We start from the raw sequence: 26,022 nt of genomic DNA, 5'->3' as shown, positions 1-26,022 counted from the left end.
ATATATGAAATTAATAGAAAGAGAAGCTCTGTGACAGGTGAGGTACAAATCACAAGTAGAAAATAATTTCTCAACTGGTACAGGAGCAATGCCATAGGATGAACCTCACTGGGACCTTAATTGCCCTGTTGGGAATGAAGGCAGAGAGATTTTCTCTTGTTTCTCTTAGAGAGGCTACAGAGAACTCACTCTAAGCCTTTAAATTATTCCAATTCATCAGGTTATGAGGGGGCTCTTTTTTGTGATTTTTTAAATCTTTATTAGCTTGGGTATTTCTTATTTACATTTTGATTGTTATTCCCTTTCCTGGTTTCCGGGCCAACATCCCCCTTACCCCTCCCCCTCCCCTTCTCTATGGGTGTTCCACTCCCCATCCTCCCCCCATTACCACCCTCCCCTCAACAATCACGTTCACTGGGAGTTCGGTCTTGGCGGGACCAAGGGCTTCCCCTCCCACAGGTGCTCTTACTAGGCTATTCATTGCTACCTCTGAGTTTGGAGCCCAAGGTCAGTCCATGTATAGTCTTTGGGTACTAGGAGGCTCTTAAGGAGTCACCTTCCACCTTTGTAGAAAAATGGTTGTTTCCTGTTTTTATTGTAGATTTCCACAGGGTTATTTTTTCATCAAAAGGATTATTGGAATCAGTCACATTTGTATATTAACCAGCTAACCTTAAATTGGTTGTTAGATGGGATGCCTTAAAATTTCTTGTTAATTCATGGTGGAGTCAGAAGAGACTTAGTAGGACTGATAAAGCCTTATAGAAGTACCTCAAACTTTCTCTTTCTAGTAGTCCTGGCTTCACAGACAGACATAATCATGGATTTTTGGATAATATTTTCAAACTTGGATTCATATAATGACATCTAGTGATTCTGGGGCACTAACATTTAGGTAAACCTAAGAATAGATCAACAGACATACTTTAGTGTTTTCTTAGTTGTACGGGTGACAAATTAAAAACTCTAGATTACCCTTGTGGACCCAAAGTGTTGTCCATTGTTACAATTATATACCTTCCATTTTATTGCAGGATATCTTTGACCTAATAAAAAACTTATTAAATATACTCAAAAGGGTTTAAAAGTACCTGGTTTAGATATCCCTACAGCAACGTAAGCCAGTACTTTTGTTATTATTCAGATTTAATTCCAAATAATTTCACTAATGCTTCATCTGATCTATAAAATCTATAAGAAAGAGATTTAGAACACATCAGACATCATCACATAATTATATGGAAATCTCTGGAGATAAATCTCTGCTGTTCATAGTGGCAAGGGGTTATCCTGTATTATAGTGTTAGTAGTGATTCTCTTAATCTCTGGTTCTTTTATACTAAAGAACAGTTTTAATTTTTTTTTCTGAGTTTTTTTTTTTTTTTATTAACTTGAGTATTTCTTATATACATTTCGAGTGTTATTCCCTTTCCCGGTTTCCGGGCAAACATCCCCCTCCCCCCTCCCCTTCCTTATGAGTGTTCCCCTCCCAACCCTCCCCCCATTGCCGCACTCCCCCCATAGACTAGTTCACTGGGGGTTCAGTCTTTGCAGGACCCAGGGCTTCCCCTTCCACTGGTGCTCTTACTAGGATATTCATTGCTACATATGGGGTCAGAGTCCAGGGTCAGTCCATGTATAGTCTTTAGTTAGTGGCTTAGTCCCTGGAAGCTCTGGTTGCTTGGCATTGTTGTACTTTTGGGGTCTCGAGCCCCTTCAAGCTCTTCCAGTTCTTTCTCTGATTCCTTCAACAGGGGACCTATTCTCAGTTCAGTGGTTTCCTGCTGGCATTCGCCTCTGTATTTGCTGTATTCTGGCTGTGTCTCTCAGGAGCGATCTACATCCGGCTCCTGTCGGTCTGCACTTCTTTGCTTCATCCATCTTGTCTAATTGGGTGGCTGTATATGTATGGGCCACCTGTGGGGCAGGCTCTGAATGGGTGTTCCTTCAGTCTCTGTTTTAATCTTTGCCTCTCCCTTCCCTGCCAAGGGTATTCTTTTTCCTCATTTAAAGAAGGAGTGAAGCATTCACATTTTGATCATCCGTCTTGAGTTTCCTTTGTTCTAGGGATCTAGGGTAATTCAAGCCTTTGGGCTAATAGCCACTTATCAATGAGTGCATACCATGTATGTCTTTCTGTGAGTGGGTTAGCTCACTCAGGATGATATTTTCCAGTTCCAACCATTTGCCTACGAATTTCATAAACTCGTTGTTTTTGATAGCTGAGTAATATTCCATTGTGTAGATGTACCACATTTTCTGTATCCATTCCTCTGTTGAAGGGCATCTGGGTTCTTTCCAGCTTCTGGCTATTATAAATAAGGCTGCGATGAACATAGTAGAGCACGTGTCTCTTTTATATGTTGAGGCATCTTTTGGGTATATGCGCAAGAGAGGTATAGCTGGATCCTCAGGCAGTTCAATGTCCAATTTTCTGAGGAACCTCCAGACTGATTTCCAGAATGGTTTTACCAGTCTGCAACCCCACCAACAATGGAGGAGTGTTCCTCTTTCTCCACATCCTTGCCAGCATCTGCTGTCCCCTGAGTTTTTGATCTTAGCCATTCTCACTGGTGTGAGGTGAAATCTCAGGGTTGTTTTGATTTGCATTTCCCTTATGACTAAAGATGTTGAACATTTCTTTAGGTGTTTCTCAGCCATTCGGCATTCCTCAGTTGTGAATTCTTTGTTTAGCTCTGAACCCCATTTTTTAATAGGGTTATTTGTTTCCCTGCAGTCTAACTTCTTGAGTTCTTTGTATATTTTGGATATAAGGCCTCTATCTGTTGTAGGATTGGTAAAGATCTTTTCCCAATCTGTTGGTTGCCGTTTTGTCCTAACCACAGTGTCCTTTGCCTTACAGAAGCTTTGCAGTTTTATGAGATCCCATTTGTCGATTCTTGATCTTAGAGCATAAGCCATTGGTGTTTTGTTCAGGAAATTTTTTCCAGTGCCTATGTGTTCCAGATTCTTCCCTAGTTTTTCTTCTATTAGTTTGAGTGTGTCTGGTTTGATGTGGAGGTCCTTGATCCACTTGGACTTAAGCTTTGTACAGGGTGATAAGCATGGTTCGATCTGCATTCTTCTACATGTTGCCCTCCAGTTGAACCAGCACCATTTGCTGAAAATGCTATCATTTTCCATTGGATGGTTTTGGCTCCTTTGTCAAAAATCAAGTGACCATAGGTGTGTGGGTTCATTTCTGGGTCTTCAATTCTATTCCATTGGTCTATCTGTCTGTCTCTGTACCAATACCATGCAGTTTTTTATCACTATTGCTCTGTAATACTGCTTGAGTTCAGGGATAGTGATTCCCCCTGAAGTCCTTTTATTGTTGAGGATAGCTTTAGCTATCCTGGGTTTTTTGTTATTCCAGATGAATTTGCAAATTGTTCTGTCTAACTCTTTAAAGAATTGGATTGGTATTTTGATGGGGATTGCATTGAATCTGTAGATTGCTTTTGGTAAAATGGCCATTTTTACTATATTAATCCTGCCAATCCATGAGCATGAGAGATCTTTCCATCTTCTGAGGTCTTCTTCAATTTCTTTCCTCAGTGTCTTGAAGTTCTTATTGTACAGATCTTTTACTTGCTTGGTTAAAGTCACACCGAGGTACTTTATATTATTTGGGTCTATTATGAAGGGTGTCGTTTCCCTAATTTCTTTCTCGGCTTGTTTCTCTTTTGTATAGAGGAAGGCAACTGATTTATTTGAGTTAAATTTATACCCAGCCACTTTGCTGACGTTGTTTATCAGCTTTAGTAGTTCTCTGATGGAACTTTTGGGTTAACTTAAATATACTATCATGTCATCTGCAAATAGTGATATTTTGACCTCTTCTTTTCCGATCTGTATCCCCTTGATCTCCTTTTGTTGTCTGATTGCTCTGGCTAGAACTTCAAGAACTATATTGAATAAGTAGGGAGAGAGTGGGCAGCCTTGTCTAGTCCCTGATTTTAGTGGGATTGCTTCAAGTTTCTCTCCATTTAGTTTAATGTTAGCAACTGGTTTGCTGTATATGGCTTTTACTATGTTTAGGTATGGGCCTTGAATACCTATTCTTTCCAGGACTTTTATCATGAAGGGGTGTTGAATTTTGTCAAATGCTTTCTCAGCATCTAATGAAATGATCATGTGGTTCTCTTCTTTCAGTTTGTTTATATGATGGATCACGTTGATGGTTTTCCTTATATTAAACCATCCCTGCATGCCTGGGATGAAGCCTACTTGATCATGGTGGATGATTGTTTTGATGTGCTCTTGAATTCGGTTTGTCAGAATTTTATTGAGTATTTTTGCGTCGATATTCATAAGGGAAATTGGTCTGAAGTTCTCTTTCTTTGTTGTGTCTTTGTGTGGTTTAGGTATAAGAGTAATTGTGGCTTCATAGAAGGAATTCGGTAGGGCTCCATCTGTTTCAATTTTGTGGAATAGTTTGGATAATATTGGTATGAGGTCTTCTATGAAGGTTTGATAGAATTCTGCACTAAACCGGTCTGGACCTGGGCTCTTTTTGGTTGGGAGACCTTTAATGACTGCTTCTATTTCCTTAGGAGTTATGGGGTTGTTTAACTGGTTTATCTGTTCCTGATTTAACTTCGATACCTGGTATCTGTCTAGGAAATTGTCCATTTCCTGAAGATTTTCAAATATTGTTGAATATAGGTTTTTATAGTAGGATCTGATGATTTTTTGAATTTCCTCTGAATCTGTAGTTATGTCTCCCTTTTCATTTCTGATTTTGTTAATTTGGACGCACACTCTGTGTCCTCTCGTTAGTCTGGCTAAGGGTTTATCTATCTTGTTGATTTTCTCAAAGAACCAACTTTTGGTTCTGTTGATTCTTTCTATGGTCCTTTTTGTTTCTACTTGGTTGATTTCAGCTCTGAGTTTGATTATTTCCTGCCTTCTACTCCTCCTGGGTGTATTTGCTTCTTTTTGTTCTAGAGCTTTTAGGTGTGCTGTCAAGCTGCTGACATATGCTCTTTCCTGTTTCTTTCTGCAGGCACTCAGCGCTATGAGTTTTCCTCTTAGCACAGCTTTCATTGTGTCCTATAAGTTTGGGTATGTTGTACCTTCATTTTCATTAAATTCTAAAAAGTTTTTAATTTCTTTCTTTGTTTCTTCCTTGACCAGGTTATCATTGAGTAGAGCATTGTTCAATTTCCAATGTGGGCGTTCTTCCCTTATTGTTATTGAAGACCAGTTTTAGGCCGTGGTGGTCCGATAGCACGCAGGGGATTATTTCTATCTTTCTGTACCTGTTGAGGCCCGTTTTTTGACCAATTATATGGTCAATTTTGGAGAAAGTACCATGAGGAGCTGAGAAGAAGGTATATCCTTTTGCTTTAGGATAGAATGTTCTATAAATATCCGTTAAGTCCATTTGGCTCATGACTTCTCTTAGTCTGTCGACATCACTGTTTAATTTCTGTTTCCATGATCTGTCCATTGATGAGAGTGGGGTGTTGAAATCTCCCACTATTATTGTGTGAGGTGCAATGTGTGTTTTGAGCTTTAGTAAGGTTTCTTTTACGTATGTAGGTGCCCTTGTATTTGGGGCATAGATATTTAGGATTGAGAGTTCATCTTGGTGGATTTTTCCTTTGATGAATATGAAGTGTCCTTCCTTTCTTTTTTGATGACTTTTAGTTGGAAATTGATTTTATTTGATATTAGAATGGCTACTCCAGCTTGCTTCTTCTGACCATTTGCTTGGAAAGTTGTTTTCCAGCCTTTCACTCTGAGGTAGTGTCTGTCTTTGTCTCTGAGGTGTGTTTCCTGTAGGCAGCAGAATGCAGGGTCCTCGTTGCGTATCCAGTTTGTTAATCTATGTCTTTTTATTGGTGAGTTGAGGCCATTGATATTGAGAGATATTAAGGAATAGTGATTATTGCTTCCCTTTATATTCATATTTGGATGTGAGGTTATGTTTGTGTGCTTTCATTCTCTTTGTTTTGTTGCCAAGACGATTAGTTTCTGGTTTCTTCTAGGGTATAGCTTGCCTCCTTATGTTGGGCTTTACCATTTATTATCCTTTGTAGTGCTCGATTTGTAGAAAGATATTGTGTAAATTTGGTTTTGTCATGGAATATCTTGGTTTCTCCATCAATGTTAATTGAGAGTTTTGCTGGATACAGTAACCTGGGCTGGCATTTGTGTTCTCTTAGGGTCTGTATGACATCAGTCCAGGATCTTCTGGCCTTCATAGTTTCTGGCGAGAAGTCTGGTGTGATTCTGATAGGTCTCCCTTTATATGTTACTTGACCTTTTTCCCTTACTGCTTTTAATATTCTTTCTTTATTTTGTGCGTTTGGTGTTTTGACAATTATGTGACGGGAGGTGTTTCTTTTCTGGTCCCATCTATTTGGAGTTCTGTAGGCTTCTTGTATGTCTATGGGTATCTCTTTTTTTAGGTTAGGGATGTTTTCTTCTATGATTTTGTTGAAGATATTTACTGGTCCTTTGAGCTGGGAGTCTTCACTCTCTTCTATACCTATTATCCTTAGGTTTGATCTTCTCATTGAGTCCTGGATTTCCTGTATGTTTTGGACCAGTAGCTTTTTCTGCTTTACATTATCTTTGACAGTTGAGTCAATGATTTCTATGGAATCTTCTGCTCCTGAGATTCTCTCTACCATCTCTTGTATTCTGTTGGTGAAGCTTGTATCTACAGCTCCTTGTCTCTTCTTTTGGTTTTCTATATCCAGGGTTGTTTCCATGTGTTCTTTCTTGATTGCTTCTATTTCCATTTTTAATTCCTTCAACTGTTTGATTGTGTTTTCCTGGAATTCTTTCAGGGATTTTTGTGTCTCCTCTCTATGGGCTTCTACTTGTTTATTTATGTTTTCCTGGAATTCTTTTAGGGATTTTTGTGTCTCCTCTCTATGGGCTTCTACTTGTTTATTTATGTTTTCCTGGAATTCTTTCAGGGATTTTTGCGATTCTTTCAGGGATTTTTGCGATTCCTCTCTGTAGGCTTCTACTTGTTCTCTAAGGGAGTCCTTATGTCTTTCTTGAAGTCCTCCAGCATCATGATCAAATATGATTTTGAAAATAGATCTTGCTTTTCTGGTGTGTTTGGATATTCCATGTTTGTTTTGATGGGAGAATTGGGCTCCGATGGTGCCATGTAGTCTTGGTTTCTGTTGCTTGGGTTCCTGCGCTTGCCTCTCGCCATCAGATTATCTCTAGTGTTACTTTGTTCTGCTATTTCTGACAGTGGCTAGACTGTCCTATAAGCCTGTGTGTCAGGAGTGCTGTAGACCTGTTTTCCTCTCTTTCAGTCAGTTATGGGGACAGAGTGTTCTGCTTTCGGGCGTGTGGTTTTTCCTCTCTACAGGTCTTCAGCTGTTCCTGTGGGCCTGTGTCTTGAGTTCACCAGGCAGCTTTCTTGCAGCAGAAAATTTGGTCTTACCTGTGGTCCTGAGGCTCAAGTTTGCTCGTGGGGTGCTGCCCACGGGCTCTCTGCAGCGGCAGCAACCAGGAAGTCCTGTGCCGCCCCTTCCGGGAGCTTCAGTGCACCAGGGTTCCAGATGGTCTTTGGCTTTTTCCTCTGGCGTCCGAGATGTGTGTGCAGGGAGCAGTCTCTTCTGGTTTCCCAGGCTTGTCTGCCTCTCTGAAGGTTTAGCTCTCCCTCCCACGGGATTTGGGTGCAGAGAACTGTTTATCCGGTCTGTTTCTTTCAGGTTCTGGCGGTGTCTCAGGCAGGGGTCCTGCCGCTCCTGGGCCCTTCCCCACGGGAGCCCAGAGGCCTTATACAGTTTCCTCTTGGGCCAGGGATGTGGGCAGGGGTGAGCAGAGTTGGTGGTCTCTTCCGCTCTGCAGCCTCAGGAGTGCCCCCAGTTTTAATTTTTAACTCCTAGCATTAGAGTCAATCTATTCATATGATCCTTTGACATTTTAATTCCATCTAAGTCTCCTTGATCATTCTTCAAGGCTTGAACAGGACTCTAAAATCCCTCTGTGCTCAAATTATTTGATGCTCATTTATATGACTCCTATTGCTTTCATTCCTTCTCCCTCAGACCTCTGTGAAGGCACCAAGTAGCTATGACTCAAATAGAACTACTGATACAGTTTCCTCCGAAACACTCAATGGATTGATGTCCCAACTCCCACATCTAATGAGCCAATTCACCAGACAGAATAGAGATTGGTCATTCTTTAAATTCTTTAATATGGTTGCCTTTTGTGGGGTGAATTCCTAAGAATAGGATATAGAAATTAATCAGTGAGGTAGTGTCAGAGATCCCAAAAATAATTTTTCTGTTGCTAAAGCTTGGAATGCTTTTGCCCTTGTTAAGAATTCAGTCCTTACCAGAGGTAAGAGATGTCAGAAAGGTCTTTCTTCTTAACTCTATTCCCCTAAATGAGCATTCCACTCTGGATAGTATATGAGGATGAAGGTCTAGGTCCAGACTCTAGGACCTAGACAGATACCTGATAGACAGATAGGGAAAGTTACTACAGCTAGATACTAAATATGGCAAATGTCCAGCATCTCCCTCAACACATGGACCTGAGATAGAGGCCTGGAGGACTTTTTCTTCAGCTAGCAGGGCCCCTCCTTTTCCAGATGACAGGTCAATACTACTCAGGTATGTTCAAGGCAGGTCCTGAACATGTTTTTCTGAAGTTGTCAGGCCATCAATTTCACAATCTAAAATTGGAAGGAAGAACTGACCTATACCACCATAAACATGTGGGTTTTTTTTTTTGACACTGTTGGCCTATTAGTTTTCCCTTTCTTTGTTTATGCAGATAAACTCAAAATGAAAGGAAATGAGGTCCATCTCAGGTTGGTAAAAACACTTAAAACTCTTGGCTATCTATGTGAAAAAGTGATTTTTTGGTCCACCCTCTTTTCTATGTGTATCCTCACACTCCTGTGTGTGTGTGTGTGTGTGTGTGTGTGTGTGTGTGTGTGTGTTTCATAATGATTGTTATCTGTTGTTTTTTTGCTGTGTCTGAGATTCTTCTTGCCTTTTACTGGCTTAGAAATTCTTTAACTGGCTTAGAAAGTGAATCAGATTGAGACCTTCTAGAGCTAGATGATAACAAACACATTATCAAACCCAGGAGATATGTGCATATTCAGACCGTCCAATTAAACTGACTAGTTCATCTCTATCCATCTATACTAATAGATCAGTACATGGCTCAACCCTCTTCATAGAAGTTTCTTCTTGAAGTAGATGATAATTACCACAGAGACCCACACCTGGAAAATGTAAGAGAGTGAGGAACATAAGGTCACTCAGTCCTAAATAAGATGTCTTTATCAAACCACTCCCCTAAAGGCTCAGAGATCTATATGGAGCAAGAGTTAGAAAGAAGAGGTAGAGATGGTGAATGACTCCAAGTAAACACTATCCTCCAGACACAAGAGAACTCATGCATATATGGACTCACAGAAATTACAAGAGCAAGCATAGAATCTGTGTGGTTTAGCCAGATAGAGTCTCACCACTGAGAGGGAGAAGTGGATATGGAGTCTTACCTCTAACCAAGAAGGTATTTACAACTGATACCTTTTGGCAAAGAAAACCCAGTTTTTTTCTAATTCCAGTGAAGTGTCACTGGGTACATCAACTGTACTCCAGGGCCAGCCCCATTCCCAGGAGTGAGTGGTACACACACACACACACACACACACACACACACACACACACAGCTTCATTTAATATCCTTGGATTAATTCTTTAAGTGAAATTAAGTTGTGTAATGGTCACGATTATCCAAGGTTGAAAGATGTGACTGATTTGTGGAGAAAAGACAAATTATCAAAACTATCATGCAGATTAGAAATGTAGCTCAGTTGATAAAGTGCTTGTCTATCATGTATCATGCCCTTGGTTAGATCACAATCACTGCATAAAATATTATTGTGGTGCATGCCAGTCATTCCAGTGTTCAGGAGCTGGAGACAGAAAGATGTTCAAAGCCATTTCTGGTACATACAGCATCTGAAGGCAACCTGTCATGCATGAGATCCTGTCTCAAAGCTAAAACAAGTCACACTGATCAAACTGAATAAAAAGCTCTCAAAATACAAGTAGAAAATACAGGTGTGGGAATTAAGAGAGTAAAAAAGGAGGATCCATGTTGATGTAATTGTGTAGAATTGTTTATAATCATCAATTTAATTGTAAGTATTATAAAAAACATTTTCCATCAGGAAGTTCTGCAATGATGAAAATGTTCTTAGTTTCAGATGGATATGGTGGCCACAAGTCACTGTTGGCTACTGGGTACTAGAATCTAGCTATCATGACTGGGAGATTGGGTTTTAATTTTAATGAATTAGAAGTGAGTTTCAAATAGCAACTAAAAGCAACTGCCTTGCATAATCGTACGTGTATTGTGCCATTACTTCTTTCATAATTTTAGAAAAATTTTGATTCAAAAAACTTCTGCATTCCTCAGGAAGATAGTGTCTGCAATGAAGTGATGGACTTACCTTCACCCATAGGAACTTCTTCTTCCTGTTCAGTGGGGGAAGGAAGCAGGGGTTGCAAAGGTTCCATGTTGATGATGAGCTGTTTGTTCAGGGAGTGAAAGCTGCGACTCTGAGTAATGTTGACTCTAAAACAGATATAAGCCAAATAAATGTACTGTCTGCTACAAAGACTGGCCCCTCCTTCTCAGTGGTTACCTAAAATGGAAACTACCTTTGACCACAAAAAGATATTAATGTTAATAGTAAAAATGTCCTGACATTTAGATACTTAGCTCTCCCAGTCCTTACATTTTTGAAAGAGTCTATAATGGCTATTTAACTCTATAAACTAAAGTTCCCCAGATATCATCAGACAAAGATATGCTGAGTGACAACATATAATTTTTATGTAGACACAGGTAACACACTGTGAAGTCTACTAGCAAGGAATCGGACAGGTAGAAAGGTAAGTGCCAGCGACTCAGAGTCATTGAACCACCACCACAAATCCTGCTTAGACAGAGGGCACAGATGATCTGCAACTGTGAGCTGTCTTTATGCTGTTAGATGTCTGGTGTTTAAGATTTCTATTCGTGTCCTCCTCATCAGACAGCCATGAATCCCAGTTCTGGTTCTCCTTTGGAAAGGCATGTACACAACAGGAGCTATGACAAGTACCAGATGGTGAGGAAATTGTTGGTGTTTTAGTAAAACTACTGATTGACAACTGGAAGTCCTTTCCACTGGTGTCAAATGTTTCTTCCTCAAAGCCTTCACTGTTTGTTCCTTTTATTCCTTCCTTTTCACATACTACTCTCTTTCCTTTCACATGCATCATGTTCATTATCTTTTCCAGTCTACCATTATTATTGTACTAATCGGCCCCACTGTGATGAGAGAGCTGGCCATTCTTAAGTGCCTCACAGTGTCATACTCTATACCATCCTATAGGCTTTCCAGCTCTAATCTGAAGTAAACTGAGTATTTTAGCTTTATATAACCTGAAATTGCAGTGTGCCAAAATTTTTCTTGACTGGTCATTCTGTTAAGATGTTCAATGTAAGACAAAGAAGAGGTGTCTATTAGCATCTTGAATTGGAAACTCACAGCTGACACTGGCTCCTTCCTAAATTATTGGGACTTGACTCATCGTTTCTTCTTTTATCATTCTAGAAATGGATCTTGGCAATGATGATTATGTATCAGATGATATGTTTGTTTTAATGATAGATAGCTTCCTCATTAAGAAAATAACTGTCCAGAAGTAAGATTTTCATTTAAAAAAAATCTGAGACACATATTATATAATATGTTCTGTGTCTATTTTCCTCTCAACAGTCTGCATTTGGAGGTGTTGAACATTTCAATAATCTATTCATGACTGAATTGTCCAATGACTTCTTGGTTCTGGGTCAGACTGAAGTTTCCAGAGTAGCCCTCCCAAGTATAAGTCCATTTTAGTATTGGATAAAAGGCAAGCAACATGACCCCTACATACAGTCTTATGCTGCTTTATTGTAGTAGAGGTATATGGTTAATTAATGGACAGCCCAGTGTTAGGTAGATGACTCTTGAGGGCACTACAAACCTCAGATTTTAAATAACATGACAGAGACGGTCACAATTTTTCCAGTAAGTATAAGACTCAGATAAACCCAAAGGAATTTTCTGCAAAATTCTAGGGCACCATGCCCTAGGATAACTTAATAACTTGAGAGAAAGAGTAAACTTAGTTAATGGGATAAATTGATATCTCTCACCTATTTTTAAATTCCTATTGTCTAATACTATATTTTTTCTTCAAATTTCATTTATTGAAAACATGTTCAGAGAAAAGAGAAAAAATATAATTTCTATTATAGTGGTACTTAAGAGGCAAGGCATCTGGATATGATTCAGTCATGAGAATCCTCATGAAGAGTCTAGAGTTCTTATCAGGGTACTGTGAGGAAGAGTGGGTTGGCTCAGTAGGTAAAGACACTTGCTGCTATACCTGATGTCCAGATTTGTTTTTAATCCTATGGCTCCATAGAGAAAGGAAAGAACTACTTCTTAAGTTGTGTTGTAGCATTTCAATACATCCCATAAGTGCACATAGCTGCTTGCCTCCCAAACTCTTCAAGTACATGAAAAACAAAGAATTTAGGGTAGTCTGTTTTTCCCCTCCTTCAGTGTCAGCCAAGCAAGACATTTCTGCTAATTGAGAAATCCTCATAAGAAATCTAGTCTTTCAGTGTTTCAGTCATGGACTTCCATCCTTTAGAGCTGTGAGGGATAAAACTGTTGTATAGAAACTATCCAGTTTGTGGTATTTTACTATATAAACTTAAAAACACTGTATCTTCTCTTTCTCTTAGACTAAAAATTGTCCCTGTCTACCTATTTAGAAAGGTTGCAAAGAGGAATACTGACATGATGTTCATTTGGAGCAAATGCTCATTGGCACAATGGCTAAGGACCAGTACATAACAGAACAAAACCTGATTGGCCAGTTCATTTTGCATACTAGCTTATATATACTGCTAATCCTTTGGTTTTCACAGTGTTCCTATAAGTCAGGTAGGATAAATATATTTGTACTAATGAAAGAAATTGAGATTCAGTGATATATAACATGATTAAAAGGAGTAATGTTCTCTCCTCTATAAATGTCCTAGGCTATCTGACAAAACACTAGAACCAGGCATGGATAGTCTTCCTTTTAGTTGTGATCAGATGTGTAATCAACACTTCTGTGAGGGGCAGTTCAAGATACTCACAAAAATACATTAATGCATTGCTCTTGGTTGTCTCCTAAAACTTGAAGACAAGATCCCAGTGGAGGAGACAAACACTTCAGACCCAAGAGTTGGAGGGACTGAGTTGAAATTGACCTGGAAGCCTCCTCCCTGAGGACTAGCTGTCAGAGTATCATAAAGAAAAAGAAAATGCCAAGGAGGAAAAAATATTAATGAGCCTAGCCAGCTCTAAAGCCTGTGAACAAGGAGAATAAGTTATTGAGATATTGCTAATTAGGCAACAGTGGCATTTTTATCTTACGGGTGTATAACAACTGTCTGTACTTAAGGATTGATTAACAAGTGGGATTTTAAGTCTGGTACTGTAAACCCAGCTAATTACCCATGGCTAGTGATGTCGTGTATTCTGAGGGAGAACCTACTATTGCCATTTTCCCAAATAGCATTTATACCATTCCTAAATGGAATAATTTTCACCAGTTTTTAAAACAATTTTACCTACAGGTAAGTACCGTTCTTATTCCTCATCAAAAAAAGTTTATTTTTTTCTATAGCAGGTAGTGTCTACTATAGAGATCCATAACTGGTCAAACTGCAGAGAACAATTTAGCATGGTTTGCCCAGCTCCAATTAGTATATCTACAATACAGCCTAAGCACAGAGAAGATTGCAGAAACATCCATGGAAAGATTGCAAGAGATGGAAGACTAGAATGTCTGCTTCAAGACAGTGTCTTCCAGTCATAAATGGGAAGCTGTTTCCGTAAAATCTCAGCAATATGATTGCCCGGAGAAGCTCTGTATAAGCACAATATCAGTTGAAATGCCAGTGTGCATAAGGGAAATTTCACAAGGCCCCACCCTTATATGACTAGATACTGGCAATCAGTGGCTGCTGAGAGAGGGAGAATCAATTTTCTCTAGGGAGTTCCTCCAACACTGATAGGTTATCTAATACTAAATAATCAGCCCTAAATACATGTATGTGCAAGAAACATTAAATGAACTAAGAAAAAAATACCCTGGTATGTATGTATATATATATATATGTACATATATATGTATAAATGTGTGTATATATCTATAACATATGCAATATATTTATGTAGGTTTATGGAAATACACACTAATGTGTATAGACACATACATATATGCAAATAACAGAGAGTGGGGGGCATGAAACGAGTTGGAGTGGAGAAAGGGGCAAAAATGATTTCATATATTCAAGAATGAAATGCTCAAAATAAAATTAAATAAAAACAACACCAGTAGTCAAACCCATGTTTAGTACTTCTGTTTATGCTACACTTTCTATATTAGTACATATATAGCATCACAAAGGGATTTGTTTTACAAGTAATATTTCAAGGTTGGGGCTATATAAGAAGGCCCCTCTGTGCTGAACACTTTTTTGAGAATTGCCAAGGTTCAAATTCATTTCATCTGTCCTTCCTCCTCATATCCTGAGGTATTTTAGTCTACTCTGTGATGCTATAACAAATATGGAATTATTGTAGAGTACAAGTCCACTTCCTCACAACTATTCTACAGAAACCCTGGTAGACACCCCAAACCTTGTCATGAATTAATTGATTCATATGCCATTCTAGAACATGTTGTAGATTTCTTTTTTTTTTTCTTTTTTTTTCCGGGGCTGGGGACCGAACCCAGGGCCTTGCGCTTGCTAGGCAAGCGCTCTACCGCTGAGCTAAATCCCTAACCCCCATGTTGTAGATTTCTACACTTAAGATCTCACCCACTAACTCTCTGCACAAATGTCTACCAAGTTTTACAAGCCATTTCTGTTCAATTGTATCTGAATAAAACTGTCTCCAAGAATTCTGTTGCAGGAGGAAGGTTTGTTGCGGCAAATTAAAGTAGATACTAACATTAGAATATATAACTTGTGTGGACCTTAGAGTACTTTTTTCTTTTTTTTTTTATTAACTTGAGTATTTCTTATATACATTTCGAGTGTTATTCCCTTTCCCAGTTTCCGGGCAAAAATCCCCCTCCCCCCTCCCCCTTCCCCCTCCCCTCCCCCTCCCCCCTCCCCCCTCCCCTTCATTATGGGTATTCCCCTCCCAACCCTCCCCCCATTGCCGCCCTCCCCCCATTGCCGCCCTCCCCCAAACAGTCTAGTTCACTGGGGGTTCAGTCTTAGCAGGACCCAGGGCTTCCCCTTCCAGTGGTGCTCTTACTAAGATGTTCATTGCTACCTATGTGGTCAGAGTCCAGGGTCAGTCCATGTATAGTCTTTAGGTAGTGGCTTAGTCCCTGGAAGCTCTGGTTGCTTAACATTGTTGTACATATGGGGTCTCGAGCCCCTTCAAGACCTTCCAGTTCTTTCTCTGATTCCTTCAACGGGGGTCCTATTCTCAGTTTAGTGGTTTGCTGCTGGCATTCGCCTCTGTATTTGCTGTATTCTGGCTGTGTCTCTCAGGAGCGATCTACATCCGGCTCCCGTCGGTCTGCACTTCTTTGCTTCATCCATCTTGTCTAATTGGGTGGCTGTATATGTATGGGCCACATGTGGGGCAGGCTCTGAATGGGTGTTACTTCAGTCTCTGTTTTAATCTTTGCCTCTCTCTTCCCTGCCAAGGGTATTCTTGTTCCCCCCCTTTTTTTTTCTTTTTTTTTCTTTTTTTATTTTTTTTTTATTAACTTGAGTATTTCTTATATACATTTCGAGTGTTATTCCCTTTCCCGGTTTCCGGGCAAACATCCCCCTCCCCCCTCCCCTTCCCTATGGGTGTTCCCTTCCCAACCCTCCCCCAATTGCCGCCCTCCCCCCATAGACTAGTTCACTGGGGGTTCAGTCTTAGCAGGACCCAGGGCTTCCCCTTCCACTGGTGCTCTTACTAGGATATTCATTGCTACCTATGGGGTCAGAGTCCAGGGTCAGTCCATGTATAGTCTTTAGGTAGTGGCTTAGTCCCTGGAAGCTCTGGTTGCTTGGCATTGTTGTACTTTTGGGGTCTCGAGCCCCTTCAAGCTCTTCCAGTTCTTTCTCTGATTCCTTCAATAGGGGACCTATTCTCAGTTCAGTGGTTTGCTGCTGGCATTCGCCTCTATATTTGCTGTATTCTGGCTGTGTCTCTCAGGAGCGATCTACATCCGGCTCCTGTCGGTCTGCACTTCTTTGCTTCATCCATCTTGTCTAATTTTGGGTGGCTGTATATGTATGGGCCACCTGTGGGGCAGGCTCTGAATGGGTGTTCCTTCAGTCTCTGTTTTAATCTTTGCCTCTCCCTTCCCAGCCAAGGGTATTCTTTTTCCTCATTTAAAGAAGGAGTGAAGCATTCACATTTTGATCATCCGTCTTGAGTTTCGTTTGTTCTAGGGATCTAGGGTAATTCAAGCATTTGGGCTAATAGCCACTTATCAATGAGTGCATACCATGTATGTCTTTCTGTGATTGGGTTAGCTCACTCAGGATGATATTTTCCAGTTCCAACCATTTGCCTACGAATTTCATCAACTCGTTGTTTTTGATAGCTGAGTAATATTCCATTGTGTAGATGTACCACATTTTCTGTATCCATTCCTCTGTTGAAGGGCATCTGGGTTCTTTCCATTTTCTGGCTATTATAAATAAGGCTGCGATGAACATAGTGGAGCACGTGTCTCTTTTATATGTTGAGGCATCTTTTGGGTATATGCCTAAGAGAGGTATAGCTGGATCCTCAGGCAGTTCAATGTCCAATTTTCTGAGGATCCTCCAGACTGATTTCCAGAATGGTTTTACCAGTCTGCAATCCCACCAACAATGGAGGAGTGTTCCTCTTTCTCCACATCCTCGCCAGCATCTGCTGTCACCTGAGTTTTTGATCTTAGCCATTCTCACTGGTGTGAGGTGAAATCTCAGGGTTGTTTTGATTTGCATTTCCCTTATGACTAAAGATGTTGAACATTTCTTTAGGTGTTTCTCAGCCATTCGGCATTCCTCAGCTGTGAATTCTTTGTTTAGCTCTGAACCCCATTTTTTAATAGGGTTATTTGTTTCCCTGCGGTCTAACTTCTTGAGTTCTTTGTATATTTTGGATATAAGGCCTCTATCTGTTGTAGGATTGGTAAAGATCTTTTCCCAATCTGTTGGTTGCCGTTTTGTCCTAACCACAGTGTCCTTTGCCTTACAGAAGCTTTGCAGTTTTATGAGATCCCATTTGTCGATTCTTGATCTTAGAGCATAAGCCATTGGTGTTTTGTTCAGGAAATTTTTTCCAGTGCCCATGTGTTCCAGATGCTTCCCTAGTTTTTCTTCTATTAGTTTGAGTGTGTCTGGCTTGATGTGGAGGTCCTTGATCCACTTGGACTTAAGCTTTGTACAGGGTGATAGGCATGGATCGATCTGCATTCTTCTACATGTTGACCTCCAGTTGAACCAGCACCATTTGCTGAAAATGCTATCTTTTTTCCATTGGATGGTTTTGGCTCCTTTGTCAAAAATCAAGTGACCATAGGTGTGTGGGTTCATTTCTGGGTCTTCAATTCTATTCCATTGGTCTATCTGTCTGTCTCTGTACCAATACCATGCAGTTTTTATCACTATTGCTCTGTAATACTGCTTGAGTTCAGGGATAGTGATTTCCCCCTGAAGTCCTTTTATTGTTGAGGATAGCTTTAGCTATCCTGGGTTTTTTGTTATTCCAGATGAATTTGCAAATTGTTCTGTCTAACTCTTTGAAGAATTGGATTGGTATTTTGATGGGGATTGCATTGAATCTGTAGATTGCTTTTGGTAAAATGGCCATTTTTACTATATTAATCCTGCCAATCCATGAGCATGGGAGATCTTTCCATCTTCTGAGGTCTTCTTCAATTTCTTTCCTCAGTGTCTTGAAGTTCTTATTGTACAGATCTTTTACTTGCTTGGTTAAAGTCACACCGAGGTACTTTATATTATTTGGGTCTATTATGAAGGGTGTCGTTTCCCTAATTTCTTTCTCGGCTTGTTTCTCTTTTGTATAGAGGAAGGCAACTGATTTATTTGAGTTAATTTTATACCCAGCCACTTTGCTGAAGTTGTTTATCAGCTTTAGTAGTTCTCTGGTGGAACTTTTAGGATCACTTAAATATACTATCATGTCATCTGCAAATAGTGATATTTTGACATCTTCTTTTCCAATCTGTATCTCTTTGATCTCCTTTTGTTGTCTGATTGCTCTGGCTAGAACTTCAAGAACTATATTGAATAAGTAGGGAGAGAGTGGGCAGCCTTGTCTAGTGCCTGATTTTAGTGGGATTGCTTCAAGTTTCTCTCCATTTAGTTTAATGTTAGCAACTGGTTTGCTGTATATGGCTTTTACTATGTTTACGTATGGGCCTTGAATTCCTATTCTTTCCAGGACTTTTATCATGAAGGGGTGTTGAATTTTGTCAAATGCTTTCTCAGCATCTAATGAAATGATCATGTAGTTCTGTTCTTTCAGTTTGTTTATATAATGGATCACGTTGATGGTTTTCCGTATATTAAACCATCCCTGCATGCCTGGGATGAAGCCTACTTGATCATGGTGGATGATTGTTTTGATGTGCTCTTGAATTCGGTTTGCCTGAATTTTATTGAGTATTTTTGCGTCGATATTCATAAGGGAAATTGGTCTGAAGTTCTCTTTCTTTGTTGTGTCTTTGTGTGGTTTAGGTATAAGAGTAATTGTGGCTTCGTAGAAGGAATTCGGTAGGGCTCCATCTGTTTCAATTTTGTGGAAAAGTTTGGATAATATTGGTATGAGGTCTTCTATGAAGGTTTGATAGAATTCTGCACTAAACCCGTCTGGACCTGGGCTCTTTTTGGTTGGGAGACCTTTAATGACTACTTCTATTTCCTTAGGAGTTATGGGGTTGTTTAACTGGTTTATCTGTTCCTGATTTAACTTCGATACCTGGTATCTGTCTAGGAAATTGTCCATTTCCTGAAGATTTTCAAATTTTTTTGAATATAGGTTTTTATAGTAAGATCTGATGATTTTTTGAATTTCCTCCGAATCTGTTCTTATGTCTCCCTTTTCATTTCTGATTTTGTTAATTTGGACACACTGTCTGTGTCCTCTCGTTAGTCTGGCTAAGGGTTTATCTATCTTGTTGATTTTCTCAAAGAACCAACTTTTGGTTCTGTTGATCCTTTCTATGGCCCTTTTTGTTTCTACTTGGTTGATTTCAGCTCTGAGTTTGATTATTTCCTGCCTTCTACTCCTCCTGGGTGTATTTGCTTCTTTTTGTTCTAGAGCTTTTAGGTGTGCTGTCAAGCTGCTGACATATGCTCTTTCCTGTTTCTTTCTGCAGGCACTCAGCGCTATGAGTTTTCCTCTTAGCACAGCTTTCATTGTGTCCCATAAGTTTGAGTATGTTGTATCTTCATTTTCATTAAATTCTAAAAAGTTTTTAATTTCTTTCTTTATTTCTTCCTTGACCAGGTTATCATTGAGTAGAGCATTGTTCAATTTCCACGTATATGTGGGCATTCTTCCCTTATTGTTATTGAAGACCAGTTTTAGGCCCTGGTGGTCCGATAGCACGCATGGGATTATTTCTATTTTTCTGTACCTGTTGAGGCCCGTTTTTTGACCAATTATATGGTCAATTTTGGAGAAAGTACCATGAGGAGCTGAGAAGAAGGTATATCCTTTTGCTTTAGGATAGAATGTTCTATAAATATCCGTTAAGTCCATTTGGCTCATGACTTCTCTTAGTCTGTTGACATCACTGTTTAATTTCTGTTTCCATGATCTGTCCATTGATGAGAGTGGGGTGTTGAAATCTCCCACTATTATTGTGTGAGGTGCAATGTGTGTTTTGAGCTTTAGTAAGGTTTCTTTTACGTATGTAGGTGCCCTTGTATTTGGGGCATAGATATTTAGGATTGAGAGTTCATCTTGGTGGATTTTTCCTTTGATGAATATGAAGTGTCCTTCCTTATCTTTTTTGATGACTTTTAGTTGGAAATTGATTTTATTTGATATTAGAATGGCTACTCCAGCTTGCTTCTTCTGACCATTTGCTTGGAAAGTTGTTTTCCAGCCTTTCACTCTGAGGTAGTGTCTGTCTTTGTCTCTGAGGTGTGTTTCCTGTAGGCAGCAGAATGCAGGGTCCTCGTTGCGTATCCAGTTTGTTAATCTATGTCTTTTTATTGGGGAGTTGAGGCCATTGATATTGAGAGATATTAAGGAATAGTGATTATTGCTTCCCGTTATATTCATATTTGGATGTGAGGTTATGTTTGTGTGCTTTCATTCTCTTTGTTTTGTTGCCAAGACGATTAGTTTCTTGCTTCTTCTAGGGTATAGCTTGCCTCCTTATGTTGGGCTTTACCATTCATTATCCTTTGTAGTGCTGGATTTGTAGAAAGATATTGTGTAAATTTGGTTTTGTCATGGAATATCTTGGTTTCTCCATCAATGTTAATTGAGAGTTTTGCTGGATACAGTAACCTGGGCTGGCATTTGTGTTCTCTTAGGGTCTGTATAACATCAGTCCAGGATCTTCTGGCCTTCATATTTTCTGGCGAGAAGTCTGGTGTGATTCTGATAGGTCTCCCTTTATATGTTACTTGACCTTTTTCCCTTACTGCTTTTAATATTCTTTCTTTATTTTGTGCGTTTGGGGTTTTGACAATTATGTGACGGGAGGTGTTTCTTTTCTGGTCCAATCTATTTGGAGTTCTGTAGGCTTCTTGTATATCTATGGGTATCTCTTTTTTTAGGTTAGGGAAGTTTTCTTCTATGATTTTGTTGAAGATATTTACTGGTCCTTTGAGCTGGGAGTCTTCACTCTCTTCTATACCTATTATCCTTAGGTTTGATCTTCTCATTGAGTCCTGGATTTCCTGTATGTTTTGGAGCAGTAGCTTTTTCTGCTTTACATTATCTTTGACAGTTGAGTCAATGATTTCTATGGAATCTTCTGCTCCTGAGATTCTCTCTTCCATCTCTTGTATTCTGTTGGTGAAGCTTGTATCTACAGCTCCTTGTCTCTTCTTTTGGTTTTCTATATCCAGGGTTGTTTCCATGTGTTCTTTCTTGATTGCTTGTATTTCCATTTTTAATTCCTTCAACTGTTTGATTGTGTTTTCCTGGAATTCTTTCAGGGATTTTTGCGATTCCTCTCTGTAGGCTTTTACTTGTTTATTAATGTTTTCCTGTGCTTCCCTAAGTGTGTTCATGTCTTTCTTGAAGTCCTCCAGCATCATGATCAAATATGATTTTGAAACTAGATCTTGCTTTTCTGGTGTGTTTGGATATTCCATGTTTGTTTTGGTGGGAGAATTGGGCTCCGATGATGGCATGTAGTCTTGGTTTCTGTTGCTTGGGTTCCTGCGCTTGCCTCTCGCCATCAGATTATCTCTAGTGTTACTTTGTTCTGCTATTTCTGACAGTGGCTAGACTGTCCTATAAGCCTGTGTGTCAGGAGTGCTGTAGACCTGTTTTCCTCTCTTTCAGTCAGTTATGGGGACAGAGTGTTCTGCTTTCGGGTGTGTAGTTTTTCCTCTCTACAGGTCTTCAGCTGTTCCTGTGGGCCTGTGTCTTGAGTTCACCAGGCAGCTTTCTTGCAGCAGAAAATTTGGTCTTACCTGTGGTCCCGAGGCTCAGGTTTGCTCGTGGGGTGCTGCCCAGGGGCTCTCTGCAGCGGCAGCAACCAGGAAGACCTGTGCCGCCCCTTCCGGGAGCTTCAGTGCCACAGGGTTCCAGATGGTCTTTGGCTTTTTCCTCTGGCGTCCGAGATGTGTGTGCAGGGAGCAGTGTCTTCTGTTTTCCCAGGCTTGTCTGCCTCTCTGAAGGTTTAGCTCTCCCTCCCACGGGATTTGGGTGCAGAGAACTGTTTATCTGGTCTGTTTCTTTCAGGTTCCGGCGGTGTCTCTGGCAGGGGTCCTGCCGCTCCTGGGCCCTCCCCCACGGGAGCCCAGAGGCCTTATACAGTTTCCTCTTGGGCCAGGGATGTGGGCAGGGGTGAGCTGTGTTGGTGGTCTCTTCTGCTCTGCAGCCTCAGGAGTGCCCACCTGACCAGGCGGTTGGGTCTCTCTCTCACCGGGTCTGGGAGCAGAGAGCTTCTTGTTCCCCTTTTAAGAAGGCGTGAAACATTCACATTTTGATCATCCGTCTTGAGTTTCATTTGTTCTAGGCATCTAGGGTAATTCAAGCATTTGGGCTAATAGCCACTTATCAATGAATGCATACCATGTATGTCTTTCTGTGATTGGGTTAGCTCACTCAGAATGATATTTTCCAGTTAGAGTACTTTTTTCTTAATATTATAAAAGCTTGTATTCAAAGATAAGCAAGGTGAAATTACACAACACAATTGTAAACTGATGATAGGTAAATGCAGGACATGAAAATGATGACAAGACAGAATGTATACATTGATGTTTACCACTCTGTAATCAAAGGAAGTAGTGCTGGCATATCATCTGACTGGATTTCAATAAGAATATTTCTTCCAGATTCTACCATTTTTACAGTGTTGTGGTTTGAACCACAGGCATTACAAGGCTGTGCAAGTACTGTATTGACCTAATGCCTCGATCTAGCTGCCTTGTTCTAAATTAATGTTAATAATGAAGTTATTACTCTTACATGTGTGCCACTTTACATTTTAAAATACTTTTTAAAACACCCAACAAAAGTTAGAAGGAGGTAAAAGCAATATAAAAATCTCATTTCATAGATGGGTAAACCAATAAACTAGGAAATTCAGTGACTTACCCAAGGCCACAGAGTTGGCAGGCAATGTAGCAAAGATTAAAATCTATTTATTTGTGTATCAGAGCATTCTTGTATCTTGCTGGTTCTGGGTGTTCTGTGTGTCCCCTGGTGGTGGATGCTATGCTCCGAGCTTCAGCCCTCCATCTCGTGTGGCCCTTGGCTAGGCTCAGAGATTCTTCCCCAGCAACCAGCCTAGGAGAGCTTTCCCCAGCATCTTCCCATGCCATCAAATAAGGCAAGTGAACTAACGTCAGAATGAACTTCTCTTTCTGAAGGAAAGAATAATCCTAAAATATTCTCAGTCTGTTGGTTTCTGTCTCTTTATACATACACTTTTATTTTCAGAAGCAATACTCTATTAGCCTGTCCTTTTTTTTTTTTTTTTTTGAGGAGTAGAGTTTCAGGTATGAGGACATATGATAAATTGATACCTTATTATTGCCATGATAGATTAACATTTTTGTCTGAAGAGTCCCCACAAAAATGTAACCTCATTACTACATTTTTATTTTTGATAATTACATCAAAAAAGCAATATCATACATACCATTATCTTAATTTCAATATATATATTTAGTGTGTATATTAATATATATTTAAAATAAAATTATCAAAAAATTTCAATGTATATTAAGTATGTATATTAAAATTAAGATAATGCTAGAAGAGAAACATGTCTTTCCAAAGGAGAACTTACATGAAAGTGTCACAGAATACTACTTCTCTGACCTATGTGGTGCCTTAGAGAGGTTAAGGGCTTTCAGACTAGGATCTTGGACATATCTTGTATCAGTTAAATAGAAAGAACAAAAATATTCTTAAGGATATTTTCTATCCAAAGTTTCAGATAAAGTGAAAATGGTATATTTTATTATCCTTGTCTTCCTTTCCACTATGCTAAACTGTCACAGCTTAGGAGAAGGGAGAGTGTTCTAAATTGCCTTCTGATCTTTGGACAGTCTGCCACATCTTTAGATACTCAATCAATCAAGGCACACTCAAACCAGAGTTCTTACACTCTCTATTTCCACAAGTTTCCCCAACTTTTTAAAGCTAGAGGGACAGCTTTTACAGATAGGCATATGAGAACTTCCCTTAGGACTACCCAATAGTAGGCATGAATCATAAACTGCATATATCTGCATTAGTTCTTCTGAAGAGTTTAGCTATGCTCAGTTTTTTGGGAGACAGGTGTTGTCAGGATGACCTTGAATGTCTGACTTAGCATTTCTGAGAGGACACAGCTATCTCCTTCCTATATCCCCAAAATAAAGGAGAGTACTACAGAGCTCACCCAAGATTCTTGAAAATGGAAGAACCTCAGCCAATCTGAACATAAAGGAAACACATTTAGGTTCTAAAGTTGAAGAAGGAAGGGCAGGCGCCTACTATCTCATGAGAAATACCCTAAATAATTTAATTTATCAGAAGTGGGGGGTCTTATGGGGAAGAATGGGGGCTAAGAAAGAAGATTTTGGGGGTAGAACTTGAAAGGGCAGTGGAAGGTGAGGTTGAGTAAGAATAAAGTAGAATGAAGGTCATATAATACTAACTTAAAAACAAAATTACAACATAATTTAGGTTGTGATGATTTAATTTTAAAGGGTGTGGTGTTATGATGAGATTGTTCACCTTAAAGCATTCAGTATGTTTGAACTTTAGGATATATATTTGTTTTTGTAAATTGTTGTAATTTTAAAGTCAGTTTGGTAAAGACTTAATTGCTAAGAACAAATAATAGACTGTTACTTTGAAAAAGATATGCAAAATGCAGGCAAGAGAATGAGATTTTAAGGTTATCTTGGGTTACAAAAGAATTTGTCTCAAAAAATGTTCAATATCAATCTAATAATGGTCATACCTCGCATTCCACGGTTTGGCATTTGGAATATAGAAGCCATATGTAAGGTGTTGTAAAATTACCAAGGAAAAGCAAACTGGTAAAAAGGACTGGAATAATCCCTCACTTCTCTATAAGGCCAAGTAAATCAACCCTTTGATAAGGCACCCCAAAGTATCTGAGGGAACAGAAGCCTAGTGAGACATGAAATGTATGAGGTTGTGTGTAGAACTGCATGTAGCAAATCATGTGTGAGAAAGCTTATGGCATACAAATAAGACTAAAGGACTAGCCAAATGATACAAAACCCTCAATCATTTATATAATGTTGCCTTTTTGAACTGCTAGCCGCTTTTCTTTCTTCATCCTTCTTCCCTTGGAACTCTATGTCATTGGTTAATAAATTGCCACTGTTCTACTATAAGTGTATACCAATGGTCAATTCATTTCCCAGATACAGAAGAACCCAGAACATGTCCCCCGCTGTGCTCATGGTACGTCAAATTCATCAGTCATAGAGAAACACTTCAAGAAGGAAGGCTGATCATGTCTGATGAGCAAAGTATAGTTAGGGCTGGTCTATGAGGGTGGTGTAACAAGGTGATGAAGCAGACAGAGTTAGCAGGAGTTATCCATGGCATATATCTTGCTAAGTCATTCAGCATTCTAACCCAATACTTATCTGCATATTATGTGATGTAGGAGGGATCCAATCTTAAGGTCATAGTCCTGTCAAATGTGAGGGAGATTTCTGGAAAAGTGAATCACTTGACTTTGTGCTGCATGCCCTTATGCACAGAGACATACGAGAGGTATCAAAAGTTAGTGTAATATTTTTGTATTTATTTTTGGTGTTGAAGCATGAACCTAGAATCTCATGTGTGGTAATCTAGCTTTTAAGGGCCTTTGTCTGTTATTGAAGAACCATCCCCATAAGCCAAAAAAGATCACGGTACTCACCTGTGCACCTCAGGAGGATCCCTCTGGATTTTGGAGCTTGCCTCTACCACCTCTTTAGCAACTTTACCACTACGAAACACACAAATACAATGGATGTAAGTAAGCACTCCAAATAATGGGGAAGGGTGTGAACATTATCCCAAGGTAGCTTTAAGAGTCTATCCTTTCCTTTCTTTCATCAGAAAAATGTATGTGGAGGTTTAGGGTGCCTGTTAGGATGATAACTTAGTAGAACAGGAAGTAGACTACCTGAGGATAATAGCATCGTAACTACAAACAAAAATTCAAATGTACATGAATACCTCACCCCAACCAATCACTACAATGAATTCATTGTTAC

The 26,022-nt window shown here is 39.6% G+C and overlaps 1 protein-coding gene across 4 annotated transcripts in view; it reads right to left on the bottom strand.

The window, feature by feature from the left end:
• Positions 1-26,022, bottom strand: part of Frmd3 (FERM domain containing 3) — a 266,338-nt gene that overhangs the window by 35,642 nt on the left and 204,674 nt on the right. For all 4 annotated transcript variants that reach the window (NM_001415820.1, NM_001415819.1, XM_039109494.2 and 1 more), the window contains 2 exon segments: positions 25,683-25,751; positions 10,466-10,590 (listed from right to left, as the gene is read on the bottom strand). In NM_001415820.1, the coding sequence (NP_001402749.1) occupies positions 10,466-10,590; positions 25,683-25,751 (194 nt within the window).

This window comes from Rattus norvegicus, chromosome 5 (assembly GCF_036323735.1).
Source record: "Rattus norvegicus strain BN/NHsdMcwi chromosome 5, GRCr8, whole genome shotgun sequence".
NCBI lineage: Eukaryota > Metazoa > Chordata > Mammalia > Rodentia > Muridae > Rattus > Rattus norvegicus.
Note: the sequence above shows the minus strand (reverse complement) of the source record. Positions and strands in the feature narration are given on the sequence as shown.